The sequence below is a fragment of the Cucurbita maxima genome, unplaced genomic scaffold (genome assembly GCF_002738345.1).
Source record: "Cucurbita maxima cultivar Rimu unplaced genomic scaffold, Cmax_1.0 Cma_Scf00003, whole genome shotgun sequence".
NCBI lineage: Eukaryota > Viridiplantae > Streptophyta > Magnoliopsida > Cucurbitales > Cucurbitaceae > Cucurbita > Cucurbita maxima.
Genome location: NW_019272019.1, coordinates 3,664,199 through 3,684,751, shown reverse-complemented (window position 1 = coordinate 3,684,751; position 20,553 = coordinate 3,664,199). Strand labels below are relative to the sequence as shown.

Below are 20,553 nucleotides of genomic sequence, written 5' to 3'. Positions count from 1 at the left end.
GTTAAGCTTGGACCTTGTTTTGTTCTTCATTTGGGCCTCTCAAATGGGCCTTCTTCATGGCCCATTTTCATTCTTTATATTTATGTTCTTAAGTTGACTATTTTGGCTGTTGCTTGTTTTTAGATTACTAAAAAGAGATGATAGATGGCAAGCACAATCATACTAGAATGGTTAAAGTAGCCTTTCATTTACGAGCGTTGTTGACAATGTCACTGGTTAGTTATCGTCTTTGTAACAGCCCAAATCACTAAAACGTGTCTGTTAAAGGACCATATTGCCCGGTGTCTTGCTTTGATACCATTTTTTATAACAACTCAAGCTTACTGCTAGTAGATATTGTCTACGTTACCCTATTACGTATTGTTCTTAGTCTCAAAGTTTTAAAACGAGTCTACTAGGGAGAGGTTTCCACACCCGTATAAGGAATGTTTTATTCTCCTCTCCAACTAACATGGAATCTCACAATCCACCTCCCTTAAGGGCCAGCGTCTTCATTGGCACACTACCTAGTGTCTGGCTCTGGTACCATTTGTAACCACTCAAGCCATCGTTAGTAGATATTGTCTGCTTTAGTCCTTACATATCGTCTTCAGTTTCACAGTTTTAAAACGTGTCTACTATGGAATCTCACAATCCACCTCCCTTGAGGGCCAGCGTCTTCATTGGCACACTACCTAGTGTCTGGCTCTGGTACCATTTGTAACCACTCAAGCCATTGTTAATAGATATTGTCTGCTTTAGTCCTTACATATCGTCTTCAGTTTCACAGTTTTAAAACGTGTCTACTATGGTATGGAGAGAGTCTAGCCTTACTCTAACCAGTGTCTCACATTGTTTGGTGATTGTCTTTGATACCATTATGTAACAAGCAAAAAACAGACAATATCTGCTAGCAATAAACTTATACTTGAACTGTTACAGTTTTTCTGATAAACTGTCACTAATTGTTAAGTCATGAAATTTAGTTAGTACTAACATAAGATAGAACTGAACAACTCGACTTAGTACGCAACCTAAACCGCCAATTGAGACTTGTTTCTCACTCTATCGCTTTGTAAAGCTCGGAATCAAATCGAATACTAGTTTTAGAGGCTTTAATGCCATGCTACCTGTTTTGATTTCTTTGGTTGACACGTGTCATTTTCTTATTTGATTAAATAAATTCAAATTTATAAATTTTGTTAGGTGGATGAATTTCATAAAACGATCATTTTAAATATACATGTTTGCTCATGATATAATTGTGTATACATATAATTATTTTGTTCTTATTTAATTTTTAATTATTTTTATTTATTTATTCTTCAACAACTTTTTAAAATGATTTAAACAATGCGAATCTTAATTAAATACTTAAAAATAAATTAATAAATATTTTCTTAAAATAAAAATTTTAATAAATGAACCCACCAACCTAAAAAATAATTATAATTAAATTAGGTTGAGTTTATTACTTAATAATTATTGATTGAATTGAAAAATTTTATTAAACAATATCTTAACCAATCCAATCAATTCGTGAAATACAAAAATAAATAAATAAAAAATTTCAGAAGAAAAAGAAACATATAAATTTGATCTTAAACCGAATCAAATGGGTGAGATTAGTCAAAAGTTTATTAAATCCTTTACATCGCCACCGTTGGTTTCTGAATCGTTAGCCATCAGACGTCCTGCAATGATCCTCAAGCGAGTATGCCATATTATCCCAATCTCGAAAAAGTAGAACACTCCTTAGGCATTAATTTCAGCCCAAACTTCCCCCAACTAGATCATAGGTACTTCATTATTAAATCTCGAGCACATTCAAAGTATTTTATGGATATAAATACAATCTAATTAAGACATGTATCGTTGATTAGAAAACAGTAAATATCTCGTATGTTCCTTACATATTGAATTACCGAAAAATTTTAGGTCGGGCTCAAAGGTTGTTTTCTTTTCACTTAAATATCATCTCGAGCGCTTGTATAAACACGATTAAACGTATTAAAAATTTATAATTTCGATCATGTTCGTGGTTTGTCCTCGAAAGACCTCCAACATTTTAAATTGAACTTGTGGGCCAAATGTTTAGAAGATAGGATTTAATGGATACCTAATTCACACTTTACTCAAATTATAGAAAAAGTAAGCTAAATTAATAAAATTATACAGAAATTTTGTACTTTATTTTATAAATATTTATAAATCTTAAAAAATGTGAATAATGTCCTTTAACTTTTTTTTAAAAAAATTATAATATTAAAAATGTGAATAATATCCTTAACATTCTTTAAAATTTTTTATTAATTTTAGACCGAAAATGTTTGTATTTTATTAGGGAAAAAAATAATAATACTTTATAATTTTTTTTACCATATTTTTTAAAAAATAGTTTAATATCTTCGTCTTAAAAAAAATATATTATTATTATAATTTACTACGGACAAAAATTGGTGTCAATATTTGTAAATAATTTTGAGTTTCGACATACAATTTTACAGCTATGAATGTTAGCCAAATTTAGTGTCAATTGGAAACTCGACAGACGCTCTTATCTACTTGTTAGCTCCATTCCTCCTTATGTCTTAGCTTAACTTTAATGCACATTTTTCTCGGTATGCTGAATGATGCACCGTCTTTTTTGGTTGTATCACGATACTTGCTTGTCTAAGTCTCCATCTTCAGTCTCGAGTGCCCAAACAGATGTCACTTTAGGTCATTATGTTGTACGTGAAGGTCATAATCTACTGTTTTCATTGTATGATTATGAAACTCTCCCCCTATTTAAATTTTCATGAGGGCACGGTCGCACAATATAACTCAAAAGTTCATAATTTTTGTTTTTGTAATTACTTCTTGAATGCCCACTTAATTTCATCATTTAATTCCTCAAATATTATAATATCGTAAGTTTAGATAAATAAATAAATTAATTAAAGGAAAACTAATTTAATGGAAGCACAATTCGCAGTATATCCACAGTTATAGAAAGGTAAATACATTTTTATTTTCCTTCCCTCGCTAACAGAAGTTATTGGTGTTTCCATATCCCTTCCATATATATATATTTGCCTTATTTTTCAGCATCATTTTCACTATCATTCGCTTTCTCCGTATTTCTGCTACGTCTCTCTCTCTCTCTCTCTCTCTCTATCTATCTATCCGCAGTTGTTATTGGTTGCTGATTCTTTTCCGGCGCGTTGCGACGTTTTCTGGCGATTTGCCGGTGAGTTTTTATGGTTTCGGTGATATATGTGGTGATTTTTGCTCATCGCTTTGTTTTGATTGATGTTCTTTTCTCAAACGCGCGTTTCTGTGTTATTTGTTATTTTGTTTTAATGCGTGTTGTTGATTGCGTTGTTTTGTGCTTAATCTTTGTTTTTGTTTTATTTAGTTTGGTTGATTTCTTCTGTTGCTGCGTTAGAAATTGATGCCGAACTTCCTTTGCGAAACTTGTTGATTGCCGTTGACGTTTTTTGGACGATCTTCTTTGTGTTCTGATTTTCGCGATGAGTGTAAATATGATTCTACTTGTTTATTTCTTTCATTTTTCAGTGTGATCGATTGCTTTTGTCGCTGCATTAGAATTTGATGTTCGACTACTTTCGTGAAATCGGCTGATTGCTGGTGATGTTTTTGGACTATTTTCTTCGTGTTTCTATTTTCGTGATTAGTGTAAATTTGATTCTATTTGTTTATTTTTTTTTTCTTTTTCAGTGTAGTGACTGCTTCCGTCGCTGCATTAGAAATTGATGTTGGACTGTCTTCGTGAAACTTGCTGATTACTGATGTTTATGGAGGATCGTCTTCGTGTTTTGATCTTCATGTTGTGTGTAAATTTGAATTCCACCTGTTTATTTCCCTCTTTATACAATGTGATTGATTACTTTTGTTGCTGCCTTAGAATTTATAAATTCATGTCTGAATGTCTTTGTGAAACTAGCTGATTGTGTCGATGTTTTTGGAAGATCTTCTTGTTTCAATTTTGGTGATTACTGTAAATTTGAATTCTACCTGTTTATTTATTTATTTCTTTAGCGTGGTTGATTGCTTTTTGTTGCTGTTTATGTTGGACTGCATTTGTGAAACTTTTTGATTGCTGTGATGTTCTTGGAAGAATGATTTTTGTAATTAGTGTAACATAATTTCTACATACCGTGTTACTCTGAACTTAATTCACAGTTTGTGCTCGCCTGGTTTTGTCTTTCAGTTCCTTTGTCATGTTGAACTCTACCTGTTGTGCTTAATCTGTGTTTCTTTTGTTTTTGTTTTTTAAATTCATTTACATATATTTTCAGTGTGATTGATTGCCTTTTGGTTTTTTCCTCCTATATTAGGAGTTTAAATTAGACTGCCATTGTTAAACTTGCTGGTCACTGGTCCTTGGCGATCTTCTTTGCATTTCAATTTTCATGATAAGTGTAAGTGGGAATTTTACATCCTGTGGGACTCTGAAGCTAATTCACGATGTTTCTGTTCGGTAGATTTTATCTTTCAGTTTCTTGGCTGAGGTTGTTATGTATTATTCATTGTGTAGAACTTCATTGAATTGCTGGCTTATGTTGGTTTAGGAGGTGCTCTGTACTATCAACCTGTGAACAATAAAATCTTCACATGTTCGTTTGCTTCACTTCAATTTCTAATAATCATGGAGATATTATAATTACAAAAGATGTCTTTGTGATTTGAACAACACCAAGAGGCCATATGCTGTACTATAGAACAAAAGAAGCCTCTATATTCCGCTTGTTTTCAAATGAAATTTCATCTTTGATCCTGACAGCAGACTGGCTCCTGGGTCCTCCATGTTCCCCCTTCGTATTCTCTCTTTTGGGGGATTTAAGCAATCTTTATACATGAGGAATATTCAAGCTTGGATTACCAATATTACTTTGTAATGACTATTTAATTTATCTTCTGTCTGCTGCTTTTTGCACATTGGCGCACTATACGATTAAGAAGAATGTCAAGTACTATTCCCAAAACAACGGCAACCCTTGCTGAACACTGTTTCTTTCCCTCTGACAAATTAGTAGAAAACATAAAGTTTTCATTAGATACCATAAAATTGTAATGAGAGATGAGACATTAACCCAAGTAAAATGCCGTGGTTTGTAAAAAGTCCCTCCAGTTGGCATTGGAAGCAAAAGGATTCCACCTAGAAGAGTTTTAGAAGGTAGAAACCACTTCATTGTTTACTTATAGAAAAGGGGAAAACTACTAGTTATTAATTACAGAAGTAAAAAAGCTTCAAAAGGAGGCCTTAAACTTGATAATGGGTACCATTTCAATCATAATTCCTTAACTAGGATTCTGAGAGAACACTGCCACAATACCCTTGCCATCCATTTGGGTTGACCTCTGTAGAGTGGTGAATGTGAATAATGCTCTTGTTTCTAAATCTGCCCATGATCTCTATTATTCTTCGTTATGTTGATTAAGCTGCTTACCTATTCTTTTGAAGACAGATGTAAAGAGGAGGAAAAATTAAAGAATTTGGAGGAATTGGGCATCTTGTTGTTTCTTTTGAAACCATAGCATGCTGTAACCGAAGATTGAAACAAGCAATCATGTCACTGAAGTCGTATCAAAGCCAGGCTGAGCAACTACTTAAGTATCTTGTACTATCAGATCCTGTTGTACCATACATTTCCATTCCCGCAGGCATACTTGCTAGTAAATTGGTACCTCCTCGTCATTTATGGCTCTTTTATCTTGTTGAATGTGGGTCCCTTGCATGCGACTTTATCTTCAATTCAATCATCATGGTGTTAACAGGTTGATAATAATATGCTATTAAGTAGTTTCTCTTCTCTGTGTGAGTTTGCATGTCCTCCTCCTCCTCCTCTTCTTCTTCTTTTTGCCTGTCATTTATAAATCATCCTTTCGTTTCCAGGTCTATGACGTAACTGATTTGATCAGCGGTGTTTACTTCAAGAGTTATTCCAACCTTTCTAGGATTCAGCGGGTGGAGTGGAACAACCGGTAAATCATCATTCCCTTCTTTGTATTGGTTTATTTATTTTTCCTGGTAATATTTTTTCGTTCGCTTTTTTTTACAGGGCTATGTCAACTCTCCATGCCATTTTCATCACAGCAGCGTCATTGTACATGGTGTTTTTGTCAGATCTCTTTTCTGACCGATATTTTGGCCTTATTACCTTTCGTAGTTCAACAGTATCTGCATTTGGCCTGGGTGTAAGTGCGAACTCTCTACTAAATTCATATATATGGCCAACTTTTCTGTTGTTGCACAGTCTGAAAATCAACTTTCATTTTGTTTCTCATGTCCACCTATTTTAATTCGAGCTCTGTTTTAGTTGCCAACGGTAACTCCCATCACCAACTATCATTTCCATAGTAGACTTGAAATTTTGCCAATCTAAAACATAATAGACTTCAAATAGATTTAAATGTTGATGTTACTCCTGCAGGTGTCTGCCGGTTACTTCTTTACTGATTTGGGAATGATCTTGTGGTTTTATCCTACACTCGGTGGAATGGAGTATGTAAGTGCGTTCTCCCTTTAAATATTGCTGGTTATTGTATATTCCTGTCATATTATCTTGTGTATTCTTTTGGGTAAAAAGGTTATATGGGAAATTTGTTGTTTGTGGAAAATCATAATGTTGTCTTTTCAGGTGTTACATCATCTCCTTTCTCTCTTAGCTGTGGCCTATGCTATGTTGACTGGTGAGGGGCAACTTTACACCTACATGGTTCTCATCTCTGAAACGACTACACCTGGAATCAATTTGAGATGGTAGTTTTCTGTTAATAAATTACAAGTGAAATAGGGTTGATTTTGATTTCAAAATTTGTTCACGTCTGTTTGTTGGTATAAAAAATGTTTAAGGGAATGTTTTTATCTTTATCTTGTGTATAGCATTTCATCAGAATATGATCTAAAAGAAACAATTCCCTTTGTATAGGTACCTTGACACAGCTGGAATGAAGAAGTCAAAAGCATACCTCATAAATGGGGTTGTGATATTCTTCGCTTGGCTGGTGAGTATAAAATATCTGATTATTATATATGTATTTTGATTTTATATTTCTTTTCAAGTGTGCTCCATGGAGAGTTGGGAGCAAATCAATTTAACTTGTATATTATATCAGGTTGCCAGAATTCTTCTGTTCATGTACATGTTTTACCATGTCTACTTCCACTTGAATCAGGTATCATCAATCTCACCTTTTATCAATTGTTTGAAATAACTTTATGAATGCTTAAGAAGTATTTTTAAATACTTAAAAAACTCAATCCAAACATACTTCATACTAATGGCAAAACATTAACAATCTGTTACTGGCCATATGATAACTTGGTCGCAGTACAAGTCTACAATTGTTTGAAAGAGACTCGTCAGCTTGCACGAATCATATGAACCATGTGCCATATACATATATTTATTTCCTTGTTTACAAATCAATAGAACATTTTTCTTTTATAAGAAAGAATTAATTTGATTGATTATATGAAATTTAAAAAAAATGAAAAAACATGGTTAAATTACAAGGTTAGTTTCCAAACTTTTAGATTTGTGTGAAAATGTTCTTTTAAGCTTTAAAATTATCTAATATGTCTCAAAACATTCAATTTTACATCTTATAAAACCTTGGAAGTATCTCATGAGTCCATAAACTTTTATTTTTATATTAATAAGTTGTTCGAACTTTTAATTTTGTATTTTACATTCTATAAAATTCATGAACCTACTATACAAACCTTATAAGTTTAATATCTTACTAGATACATAATTTAATTTTATGACTAATATATTTGTTAATTTTAAACAAAGTTGAATATGTTGGGAGTATCTATTAGACACAAAATTGAAAGTTCAAGAACTTGAATTATTTTTTTAAAGATTAGACACAAAATAAAAAATCTAGAGATCTATTAGACACTTTTTGAAACACTTTGAAGTTTGAAGTTTGAAGTTAGGAACCTATTGACAAAAGCATGAAAGCTTAGGGAGATATTTTTATGTCCTAAGTTAGAAAAAATTTAGATTCAGATTTCATTTTGTACTCAAAAAGGGAATTATAGATAGACTTGAGAAGGTTTTGGGGTGTCTTTCTTTTTTTTTTTGGAAAATTTTATGATCTCTCTCAAATCAATTCAACAATTTTCAAATTTACCAACCCTCAGTTATGAAACATGGTAATGATTTTTGGATATGGTATGGGGGAGAGTCCTTAATCATTACTTTTTGTAATTTTCAGTTTGGTATCATTCTTTTGGATCGACGTCCTTTCTTGTAGTTGAGATCTCTCTTTTTTAGCTTGTTTTTTGAAAATTTGATTTTTTTAATTTGTACTTTATTCTTTTTGCCACATAAAGTGTTTTAACAATCTCTCTTTGGGGTCCCTCTTGTCAAGTTGGAGTTAGTAGTTGAGACTTTTTATTGTTCGTGGCATGTGACACCAATCGTCTTTTGGGTGAATAATTCTGTGATCATAGCTGTGTGCCATTTAAATCATAGCCTCCATCCAGTCTGATGATTACTTCTAACTTTAAATTCACATTATTTAATAATTTAACGCTAAAACTTCTAATAAAGTTGTCAAAATATTATGACCAGAAATGTGATTTGTGTGTTATATATAGTTTATTTTCAATGAATTTTTGAAGAAATTGACGTATTTGTTCAATTTGGTAGAGAAAAATAAAGAAAAAGCTCATGTTCTGAAGTTTGTGTTAATGCATTTCCCTTAATCATACAGGTTCTCCAGATGCACGCTTTTGGGCAGCTTTTGGTTTTCGTTGTTCCATTGGTATTATCGGTCATGAACTGTATGTGGTTCGCGATAATATTCAAAGGATTGAAAAAGACATTGGCAAAGAGACAATGAAAGAGAAAAACATCTGCTGCTATTTGGGCCAACGTTGTGAGATAAGGTAGTGTTTCAAAATTCTCTTCTTTCTTGCACCACTTGTACATGTTCAAGTTGCAAATCTGTACAATTTCATGTTAATTTTTAGTACATAGATAGCCATTCTAGATAAAAAATAATGGGAAAAAAAATTAGCATTATTTAATGCATAATGAATGATTGTTTATTGTAGATTTACAGGATGGGATATTTGCAATCAATGCAATGCCTTTGCTGATATAATCTGTCTCTCTGGTTTGTTTCCGATTTAATTTCTCAAACTTATATATATTTGTGTCAATTTTGTTTAGGTTTCTCGATTTCTTGTTACTGTTTAGTTCCTAAATTTTAAAGTGTCTAATAGGGCTATTGAATTTTTAGTTGTCTAAAAAAAGTATCTAAATAAAATCATACTACATACCTAGTTGAAAATTTTGAGACTAAACTGGTGACTTAATCATATAATATGAAATAGAACATTACACCGAAACCATATAATCCACACAAAAATGTAATAAAATACCTAATAATCCACAGAAAAAGGGTAATTAAAATAGGTAAAGCTATGAATGTAATGGGAAAGGGGTTTCATATGGTTAGGTCCAAATTTGTAAGGTGGGGAGGAAGGGGAAATTGTTTTAGTTGTACAAAATTGAATTGGTAAATTTGTGGGGAGGTAGAATTGGAAGAGCTGCTGACATCTTGGCCACATAATTGTTGTGTCATTGGAGAACGAGTGGGTTTGAGGGATAACGACAGTTCACAGTCACATGCTTCCTCCTGGTCGTCTAACATCTCTTCTGACATTCTGCTTTGCAAGCACGAATCTGAATCCTGCAAAATAATTCAATAAATCAATAAATCAATAAATAAAAAGGTTAAATGTTTAATTTCAAGTAAAGTTTTTTTTAGGTGTTGTGCATTTCTGAAATTTTAAGTAGTAATTAAATTTAAATTTCAAATTAAAACCAATTATGTTATTTAAAAGTTTTGTTTTCGGTTTTCAGAATCTAAAACTGGGAATTTTTTCTGTTAAGGAAAAATGAAGTGTTTGATATGATACTAATATATGATACTTTTTTTTCTTTCAAAATATTAAAATTTCTTCTTGCCGTTCTTTTCTCGAACCTTCTTCCCTTCAACTTAATATTTTCTTTAAAATTCTCTTTTTTAAAAAAGACATTTTGTTTTCAGTTGAAAATATCAGTATAAAAGCAAAATCCAACATAAAATTAGAATAATAATAATAATAATTGTTACCAAATAGGTCTAGAAGATCACAGGCTAATAAAAAATTTACCATATAAAGAATATTTCATTCAATGGGTTTATAAGATTTTTCGTATTTTTAAAGTTCAAATCATTTAGTGTCTCTATGGTTATTAAAATTTAAAAAACTACACTTTTAATCCTAATTTTTTAAATAAATAAATAAGAGAGAGAGAGAGAGAGAGAGTTTGAAGAGTCCCTAGAAATTATTCCTATTTACCAAGTATAGGATTGTACGTCCAATTAAGTGATAATCTTTTCTTGTTATATTGGGAAGGATATTTGAGATCAATGACATGCCGCCCATGCCATAAGCCATCGAAAACAAAGTGATAAAGTTTTCTTGTTTGTTTCTAGATTTAGATAAAAATATTTTTAGAAGTTTGTTATATAGAAAGCAAATTAATTGGCTGATGTATTAGGGATTTTTTCAAAATTAGAAAGAAAAAAAAAAGAATGATATGATTCAAAAAATAAATTGAATACCATATTTCAAATAAAATTTGAAACGTTACTTACCTGTTGAGAAATAATGCTGTCCTTTATGATGGATGAAGATTTGTGTTCTCTTTTACTTCTGTTGAACTCTTCTTCTTCTCTCAATGTCCTGCAATATATTGAATACGCTCTTTTTTTATATATATACTATTATTTAATTAAGTTCATGTTCCAAACCAAGAGAATTAAATTTCATCTAATATATATTTTTATATTACTTTTAGGACATGGAAACTAAACTAAATTAAATAAAACACATTAGATATTTGTTTTCATTAAAAAAATTGGATATTTTAAACGTTTCATAATCAACCTAACATTATATAATCTAATTAGTACTTTACTTTCAATTATCTTTTGATTTTCACACCCTTATATCTAAAAATTAAGAGAGTTTAAACTATATTTTGATCTAACTTTCACAAACATGCTATATAATTTTTTTAAAAATGCAAAGATAGAAGTTATATTTTCCATGTATTTCAAAACATTTAATTTATTTCGATCTAGCTGTCTTCGACTTCCATTGCCTCCCCATATCGATTTATTTATTTAATTTATTTTCGCAAAACAAATTAAATAAATAAAAGATAGGAGAGGCAATGGAAGTCGAAGAAAAGCTAGATCAAAATAAATTAAATAAAATTTTGAAGCTACATGTAATCGATGGTATATAATGGTCTACATATGTAGAAGTTTCCAAAAATAATTACAAAATACAACAAAACCATTTTATTAAAAAAAAAAAAGATGTCATAATTCATATTGAAGTACCGTTTCGACTTTTTTATAATGTTTTATTTTTTAAAATAAGATTGTGATTCCTTAAATTTTTTTTTAGTTTTAAATTATTGAATTCAATTTTGAAAACATCCCTAAAAATTTTAAGATAGCATAATAAAAAAAAAAAAAAAATTATAGATTATAAATTTAACATTCAACGATGAAAAATAAAAAGTAGAAAACAAAATATGATAAGATTTTCTGTTATTGAAATTTATACTCAACTCTTTTCAATTTTTTTATGGTCGTTTTTTCCTTTCTTAAAAAAAAATATTTGAATTAAATTTTTTTAAAAAACTACATTTCTTAATTTTAAAAACTTTACTTGATATTTTAAATTATTGATAACAATACGAAAAAAAAAAAAAAAGAATAAAAATAGTCTTTATAAATTTAATTTTAAATAATAATAAAAAAAAAAATCATCAAACAAAGTCCCGATGATTATTAAATGGGAGCAAACAAAATAAAACGATTTTTACGGTCGTAGTAAATGATTAGAGGAAGAAAATTGATGAACATACCCACTTGAAGAGGAGACCGAAGATAAGAAGATTTTGATATCAGAAGAGTGCAGCGTTCTTCCTCTTGTCTGCTTCGTGGCTTGTTTCAGCACTACATCCTCGAACCTACTACTACTGCCCTGCTCTAGTTTCATACTCCTGTACATCTGCCCAAAATGGATAGATAATAAATAAAAAGTGAAAAATAATGAAGAATAAGAATTTTACTAGAATACAAAAAGCTATGTACACGCTCACAAAGAATAATGGTTATTTACGACTCATGATTAAAAATGAGTAGCGTCGCCATGCACGAACTCGTAATGATTCTACTTCTTTTGTCTTTATTTTCATATTTAATTGAATTAAAGCCTACTTTTCTCTCCCGCTGTACGGAATGTACCTAACCAAAAGTTAATTAATACAATGTTCAAATCCTACCTAGGAAGCTACTATTATTCTTATCGTCTTAGTCTGTTTGGCTTAATGCCATTTTCACCTTTAGAGAGAGAGTTTACACGGCTTGATTCAAATATTTGAATAAGTTTCTCGGAATTTTTTATTCATAATTTGTCTTTTCCGGTTATGAAGATACTTTTCATCATAGATCATGTTCGGCTCATTAGGTTTAACAAATCAAATTTGAGTTTGTGTAATTAGGAGTTAGAAAATTCAAATATACTTAACAAACATGCTTGGTTTGTATAGATCTCGTATAAAATGTGCTTATTCTTTTTTTTAAAACTATGATTTGTGGTAGGCTTATGAGATCAGCAGACTCTAACAGGTTATACAAGTCACAAACTCCAAATTGTAAACGGAAACATCCAGTGGAAGGATTAAATAAGACCTAATCAAACAAGACCTTAATTCGTCTGTATATGTTTTGGTATCAATTCACCATCCAAAGACTGAATCAAGCATGATCATACCGGAACTATAAATAGATTTTAAAAAATCGGAGAGGTTTTTTTTTTAATGAATTGACGAGGAAATGTAACCGTAATAAAAAATAATAATCACTCGAACCAACGATATCGATGGAAAATTAGCGTTTATCAAAATTTAATTGAAAAGCACCTGTAAATGGCTCTTTATGTGTGATATCTTCAGTCCTTTCACTCCCATCATTTGCAGGATTCTTTTCGGCGTTGCTTCTGCAACAAGTCAGATTTCAGAAAAAAGCAATCAAGATTCCAATACGGACGCATACACTCTTTCTGAAACAGTTTTCTGTTTCCAAGCGCCGTGAAAGTAAACAAACCTAATAAATACAACTTACGATTTCTTCCGCCAAGGATCTCGACGGTCTGAACGAAGTAGCGATGAAGCTCCGGCGTCCACCGCAGCCGCGGCAGTTCCGATTTATTATACCGTCTAACTCCGATTCTCTCCGATGAACAGGATTTCATCTTCTTTGGCCGAAAAACGAAGAAATCTAACTATGACGATTACTTGATGCAGAAGAATACTGAATCGTCATACAAAAACATATGAAGACGAAGAGGAAATGGATAGAACGATCGATATAATTGCTATATAAAATCAGATGAAGACGAAGAGGAAATCGATCGACCGATCAATATAATCGCTATATAAAATCAGATGAAGACGGCATAAATTCTGAAATTCTCTTCAAATCCGTCTATGGAGCTCACAGAAATCGAAGCGAAGAGATAATCTGAGGCGGGAAGCAGCAATTGTGGAAAGCGGAAACCGAAAATCCTCTCTAGTCTAACGCCCTAGACTTTCACACTACGTAGTTTTTATGAACTTCCTTTTCATGTTTTTCTCCTTTTATATTCGGTCTTATAATTCATTTTGTAAAATTCCTTTAGTATTTAATATATATATATATATATATATATATATATATTTAATATAATGCTTTAAGCTTCTATTTTTTGAAAATTTCCCTCCATACTTAATAAATGCTTCAAGCATTTTTAATTCTTTTAAAAAAAAACTTTTTTAAGTAAATATTTATTTACAACAAATTTTTGGCTAAGTATATGATTTAATTTTTAATGTACCAACATTTTTTCAATTTAGATAACATTATTAAAAAATAAAAAATTGTATCTCGCCCGATTATTATGTTTTATTTCATATTAATTGTGATATCCCCATATTGGTTGGAGGGGAGAACGAAACACCAAGGGTGTAGAAATCTTTCCCGAGCAGACGTGTTTTAAAGTCTCGAGGGAAAGTCCAAAGAGGACAATATCTGCTAGCGGTGGACCTGAGCTATTACAAATGATATCAGAGCCAGACACTGAACTATGTGTCAGCGAGGAGGCTGTTCCTAGAAGGGAGTAGACACGAGGCGGTGTGTCAGTAAGGACGTTGGGCCACGAAGGAGGGTGGATTTGGTGGGATCTCACATCGATTTGAGAAAGGAACGAGTGCCAACGATGACGCTAGACCCTGAAGTGTGAATTAAACTATTATTTTTAATATAAAATTGTGAAAATGAGAGATTGAACCTCGATTTCATGAGTTTATCCATTCACATCTTCGTTTTATACTTAAAATCTCGAATATTTAATAAATAATTTGAACAAATACAAAAATATATTAATACGAAAATAGTTTTGTTAGCTCCAGCCATTGTAAAATCTCACGAGTTGGAGGGGAAAACGAAACATTCCTTCAAAGAGTGTGGAAACATCTCCCTAGTAAACATGTTTTGAAATTGTGAGACTGGTGTCGGGTCAAAAAGGACAATATCTTCTAGTAGTGGGTTTGAATTGTTACAAATGGAAGAAACGAGCAATTCTTTTATAAGGGTGTGGAAGTCTCTTCTTATTAGACGCATTTTAAAACCTTTAAAGGAAAAATCCAAAGAGGCCAATATCGGCTAGCAATAGACTTGAAATGTTACAATATCATGGCTAGACATCGGGCGTTGTGCTGACAAAGACGCTCATTGAGCCCCTCGAGGGAGGAGGATTTTGAGATCCCACATTGGTTGGGGAATGAAACATTCGGTGTACATCGGGCAATGTAACGTCAAGGACGCTCGATGTGGAAACATTCGGTGTACGTCAGTTGGGGATTTTCCTTACAAGTATGTAGAAATCTCTTCCTAATATATTTTTTTTATGTCAAAACCGACAATATCTGATAGTTGTGAATTTTTAAAATAAATATTTATAGTCCGGGAATTGAATAAAATAATTTTAAAACACTAAAATAAAACTTTAAAAAAAATAATAATAATAAAACAAAAAAGTGGGAAATTAGAAGTCAAAGGCGTAACCTAAAAGAAAGCCGAAGAGCCAAAGACAGTGATCAAATTCTCCTTTTTTTTGTCTATAAAAAATTTGGTGTGTCAATTAAAGACGGTGCCTACTTTTGTACCCATCTCTCCCATTTCAAAACCTAAGAAAATAATTTAGCCTTTCACTTCCAAAAATTTCCTTTTCTTTTTTAATATCTTACATGATTGAGCCGACATCGATTACGTCTATGTCCACACAAATGCAGGATCATCGGTCATGTCTTTTCGATCTCGATAAACAAACCTTTTATACTATATGATTTGATTGACATCTAACATGTACGTTTATATTCACACTATAATACGATCAATCATCCCACTTTGGCAACTTTTTCACGTGCGTCCTCCATAATTTTACTTACATATATTCAAAAAAACCCGATGACCCAAAAAACTCGATCAACACAACTCAATTCTTACGATTTGAGTTGGATTATAAATTTATTTTGGGTCGAGTGAACTAAAATAACTTGAATTTATTACTAATTTTTTAATACATTTTTACTTATATATATACATATATATATTTTTTATTTTATTTAGTTTAATTTCATAATTATTTTATTAGAGTTGCAAAACTTAATTAAATGGTTGAAAATAAATAAAAATATGTTTTACGAATTAATAAATTTATTAAAATTAAAAATTTAAATAAATGAACCACTCGAACTATCCAAACCCAAATATTTTATAATTGGTTTGAGTCAAATTTATTATTTATTATTTGAGATGAAAAAGCTCGAACAATCGGATTTGGTCAGCGGGACCTAATCCAACCTACCAACACTATTAATTTTGCTCATTTAATTATAAATACAATCTCCCATCGAAAAAAATAACTATATATTATATGATTAGGTTAAAACCCGATACAAGTTAGTTTATAGCACTTTCATTATTAAAATAGATCACACAATAAAATAAATTAAAAAAAAACCTTATTATTACCATAAATATATCACAAGATTTTTCAACGGTCATTCATTTCCAAGGTGAGTTGTCATGAAAAGTTGCACCAATTATTTATGTCTTTTCAATTTGATTGCCTATTGGTGTGTATCATTTTTCTCATGAGAAACTTACAAATATTAATTTTATTGTCAATTTCATTGACTCATTCAACATTTTGACCACCATTTTATAGATTTATTACCATAATAATAATAATAATAAATGATTTTTTTTTTTTTTTTTTTTGTAAATAATTATTACCAATAACATCATTCTTTTTTATTTATATATATATATATATATATATGAATTTTGATAATTAATTTTCTCATAATATAATAACTATTAATAATATTAATTTATTTTTACTCGTGTCTAGCTTCGTAATTGATGAAACCGTAAATTTCTTAAAAAAGAAACTTCGAGAGAATTTTGACTTTTTTACCCATAAAAAAAAATTATAAATATATATTATTACAAAATTTTCAAGAATATTTTAAGTATAATTTTAGATAAGACGAATTTAATAATAGAAAGATATTGAAATTTGTGTATATTTAATTATTTATAGATTTTTTTAAAAAAAATAAATGACTATGAATTTTCATATACATTTGAATTCTCATTTTTTGCTTTAATTTTTTTTGGGTCAAATATAATATTTAATGTTTTTTTTTTTTTTTTTTTTGTCATATATCTCAATTTCACACCTTATTCTTCCAAGCAATTAATGAATTCCAATATTATTCTTACTATTATTATTATTATTATAAATACCAATAAATTGAACTCAATAACTCTTTTTTGAATGGAATGCTTGGAGGAGCATTTAATGCTAAAGGGTTTTAAGAGGTCAAATATTAATTAATTTTGAAAAAAAAAATCATATTAAATAAAGAAATAATTAAATTCCTTTGAATATAACATTCTAACCTTTTGAAATTATTATATTTCACTTTCAAATAGAAAAAATATTAGTAAATAAAAAATAAAAAATAAATAATGATGGTAATGTAATTATCCAAATGGAACATAATTATTTATTTATTTTAGTCATTGCAGTTAAAAATGTATATTTTAATTAATCACAATTATCTCTATGTTTATTCAAAACGATAGAATTATTAGAACCGAACATTAAATAAATGTTAAAAATTAATTAATCTGAGCATATTTCAATAAACAAAATATTAATTATTAGTTTAAATATGAATAAAAAATAATTAAAAAAATTACATAAATATTGGGTAATGTTTTAATAAAATAAAAGGTGGTAAGACTGTGAAATAAGCAGCAAAAAAAACGTTGTTAGCCCTTTGAAAACTTTGACTACTTTTGGAAATTTCGAATCTTTTTTTTATTAATTAAAAAAAATTGCCATAATTAGATATTCTCGTAAACAAATAAATTAATTTTAATTAAAAACGAATTCTTTTTCTTTCCTTTTTTATAAACTATTGAACTGTTAATGTATGAATGAATTATTATTTATATTTTACTGAAATAAAATAAAATATTATTTATAAATAAAATCAAGGAAAAAGATATTAGATTTTTGTTCTTTTTCCACAACCGACCAATTCCAAATTTAAACATTTAAAAAATAATAATAATTAATATATTAGTTGATTTGTCATTTCCATTTTTTTTTAATTATTATTATTTAGCTAACAAAAAACACGAGTACAAATGTAGGGTTGTTAAAATTTTAAATTCAATTAAAATATTTAGTAAACTGAATTTTATTCCCACAAAAATAAATAAATCTATTAATACATCGTTGTTTTAATTTGTTATTTATTATTTATTTTGAAATTAATTGTTTAATTTTAATTTTGATACCATTTTTTTTTAATTTTATATATATTAAAATACATAAATGGAAAAAGTTAATAAGTTGCTTTGTTTAGGTGCGAAAAAAGGAAAATAGAGGAAGAAAGGAAAACGTGATACAAGCCTATCAAGCTCTAAAAGTTGAAAAGAACAGCTCACTCAAATCCCCACGTGCTTTTAAAATTTAAATTTTGTGTTTGGATTTAAAATAGGAGGGATAGAGTCGTAATTATGGTTGACAAAATTTTTCTCATATAATATTATTTATTTTGAATATAAGCCCTCGTAACTTTGTTTTGTGCTTTCTAAAAAATCTCGTACTAATGGAAATAATATTCTTTTATTATAAATTCAAAATCATTCCTTATTTTATTAAAAGAATTCAATTTTTAATTTTTTTAATATTACTCTTCCCCTTATTAGTATATTATTGTATTTAAAAATAATGAGCATTTATAAAAATAAAATTTTAAATTTATTCTATTTGGGTCTCTATTAGTTTAATATTTAAATTAAAATAATAACTATTTATTTTTTAAATTAATTGTAACAAATTAATGACAGCTATGTGTACGTGAACACAGTGACAATCGTGAAAAAAAAAATATTAAAATTATAAGTACCAAAATAATTAATTTTTAGCTTTTTATAAGCTAAAATAATAAATATTAAATTTTTAGGGCAAAAAAAAAAATAAATAAATAAATAAAAAAATAATGCTCTTAAAAAATGTTGAGAATTTGATAATCTATATTTTTATTTACATTTATTACATTTTGTAGAATAAATGCACCTTTTGAAAAAAAAAACACACAAAAAAGAAGAAGAAAAAAAAAAGTTTGATTTTGATGGAAGACTTTTGGTCGCAAATTCATGCATATGCCACCATTTTAATGGAGGATTTTACTATACATATTCGGCGCCTACATCTAAGATTTTTTAGTCCTATATTTAATTCGGTATATGCTCAAGTTTCTTAATTTCTTCTCGTAATTACCATTTAATTTTTTTTAACTAATTATAATTTAAATATGACAATTTTGAAAGAAGGAACGACCCGTCATAATCAACATTATTACTGTGACTGACATATAGTACTAAAGTCGTCGAACTTTTAGACTTATTTCTAAAAATTTAGGGAACGGACAACCATATAGTAAAGACGCGGAACGTCTAGACTTATTGAAAAATTAGGGTTTATTAGTGAATTTTTTAAAAATTAATTGAATAAATTTCATAGTTTTTAATAAATTTAGAAGAAAAAAAAAGTTTTAAAATATATAAAAATTACAATATCAAGAAGTTTGTATCTAAAATAAAAAAAATTTAAAGATTATTTTTTTAAATATGATTTTAGTCAAAATATAAGTATTTATTTATTTTTATTATTTATAATATAATATTCTTTTCATCAAAATTTTCTGCCTCAACTGCTCCTCCAACCTTTTCAAACTTTCTACTTTGAAAAAAATAATAAAAAATTGAGCAAGTTGGATTGTAAAATGACGAAACTGCCACTACTCATCATTTGATTATTGGGTGTCATTCATTAACTCCCCTTCCAACGTCTAACCTCATCCAAATTTCCATTTTCTTTTTCTTTTTTCTTTTTCTTTTTTTCGTTCATTTTCGGGTATTGGAGAAGCCCATTTATCCTAAGCCCAATAGGCCCAATAACAAAATAAAAAAGCCCAATAGGGTATGAATAAAAAAAATCCAACCCACATTTTGTAGTGTGCAAATTTTGTAATGTATTTGGAATTTTTTATTTTTTATTATTCTCTTAACGTATCATCGAGATACTTGTTTCAACGTTGATCAAGCTCATGAATTTATCAATCGACAGTTGTTGATGATTTACGATTTAAAGGTGAATTCCATGAACATTAAATTTTAAGTTGACGGGTTATAGTAAATTTAAATAAATAAATATTTTAACACCTACGATGTTTCGGTTTAATTTTAGGTCAAATAAGGGATGAACTGGTGCCTACAAACAAAAAAAAATACGACACACCGATATGATTGGGTATGTCTGCTCCATGATATCGAAAAATAGGTTTTAGTTTAATAATTATGGGTAAGAAGACAAAATCATGGACATTTTTGAAAAACTCGACCCTAACTTAACCTTACCCCATGATTCTACATTTGGACCCTATATTTTATACCCGCTCGAGCTTCTGCAACGACGTCAATAGCGAAGCTGAAGGAGGGGAAGACGATGTATTCACGACGAATAGAAGCTCAAATGAGCTGCAAATCGTTTAGTTTGCCATCGACAATCCTTCGTTTCAACTTTACGAATGTATATAAATGTCGTTATATTGGATGATCCGAGGTTCAGATATAAATTGAAACTTTATAAATAGAAGGTTAATCGTTTTGATTTTAAATTTAAAATTTAATGCAAATATTTTAGTAATCCATCTCAGTGGAAGATTGGTTTATTATTTTTCCACCCAATTTAGTTTACATCAGATTTATTAGAAAAAAGAAAAAAAAATCCTTTTTGTCTTTTTTTTTTTTTTTTTTTTTTTTTTTTTTTTTTTTTTTTTTTTTTTTTTT

General features: G+C 29.3%; 2 protein-coding genes across 7 annotated transcripts; one reads left to right on the top strand and one right to left on the bottom strand.

Annotated features, from left to right (window-relative positions):
- The first annotated feature begins 3,069 nt into the window (after positions 1–3,069).
- LOC111477092 (transmembrane protein 56-like) lies at positions 3,070–9,108 on the top strand. Of its 6 annotated transcripts, XM_023121068.1 has the most exons (11): positions 3,070–3,211; positions 3,703–3,814; positions 4,323–4,406; positions 5,454–5,669; positions 5,882–5,970; positions 6,048–6,183; positions 6,420–6,494; positions 6,627–6,748; positions 6,918–6,993; positions 7,105–7,164; positions 8,716–9,108. In XM_023121068.1, the coding sequence occupies exons 4-11, from the start codon at positions 5,556–5,558 to the stop codon at positions 8,842–8,844; spliced, it is 801 nt and encodes a 266-aa protein (XP_022976836.1). In that variant the 5' UTR covers positions 3,070–3,211; positions 3,703–3,814; positions 4,323–4,406; positions 5,454–5,555; the 3' UTR covers positions 8,845–9,108. The 6 variants fall into 6 exon arrangements, with proteins under 6 accessions (XP_022976836.1, XP_022976840.1, XP_022976838.1 ...); XM_023121072.1 differs by lacking the exon at positions 3,703–3,814; XM_023121070.1 differs by lacking the exon at positions 4,323–4,406.
- Positions 9,109–9,323: 215 nt separating this feature from the next.
- On the bottom strand, positions 9,324–13,719 carry LOC111477099 (putative Myb family transcription factor At1g14600). Its single transcript, XM_023121084.1, has 5 exons — positions 13,201–13,719; positions 12,999–13,075; positions 11,940–12,085; positions 10,654–10,741; positions 9,324–9,699 (listed from the first exon to the last, which is right to left on the bottom strand). Exons 1-5 carry the CDS (start codon positions 13,328–13,330, stop codon positions 9,454–9,456), a joined length of 687 nt encoding a protein of 228 aa, XP_022976852.1. The 5' UTR covers positions 13,331–13,719; the 3' UTR covers positions 9,324–9,453.
- Between the last annotated feature and the right edge of the window lie 6,834 nt (positions 13,720–20,553).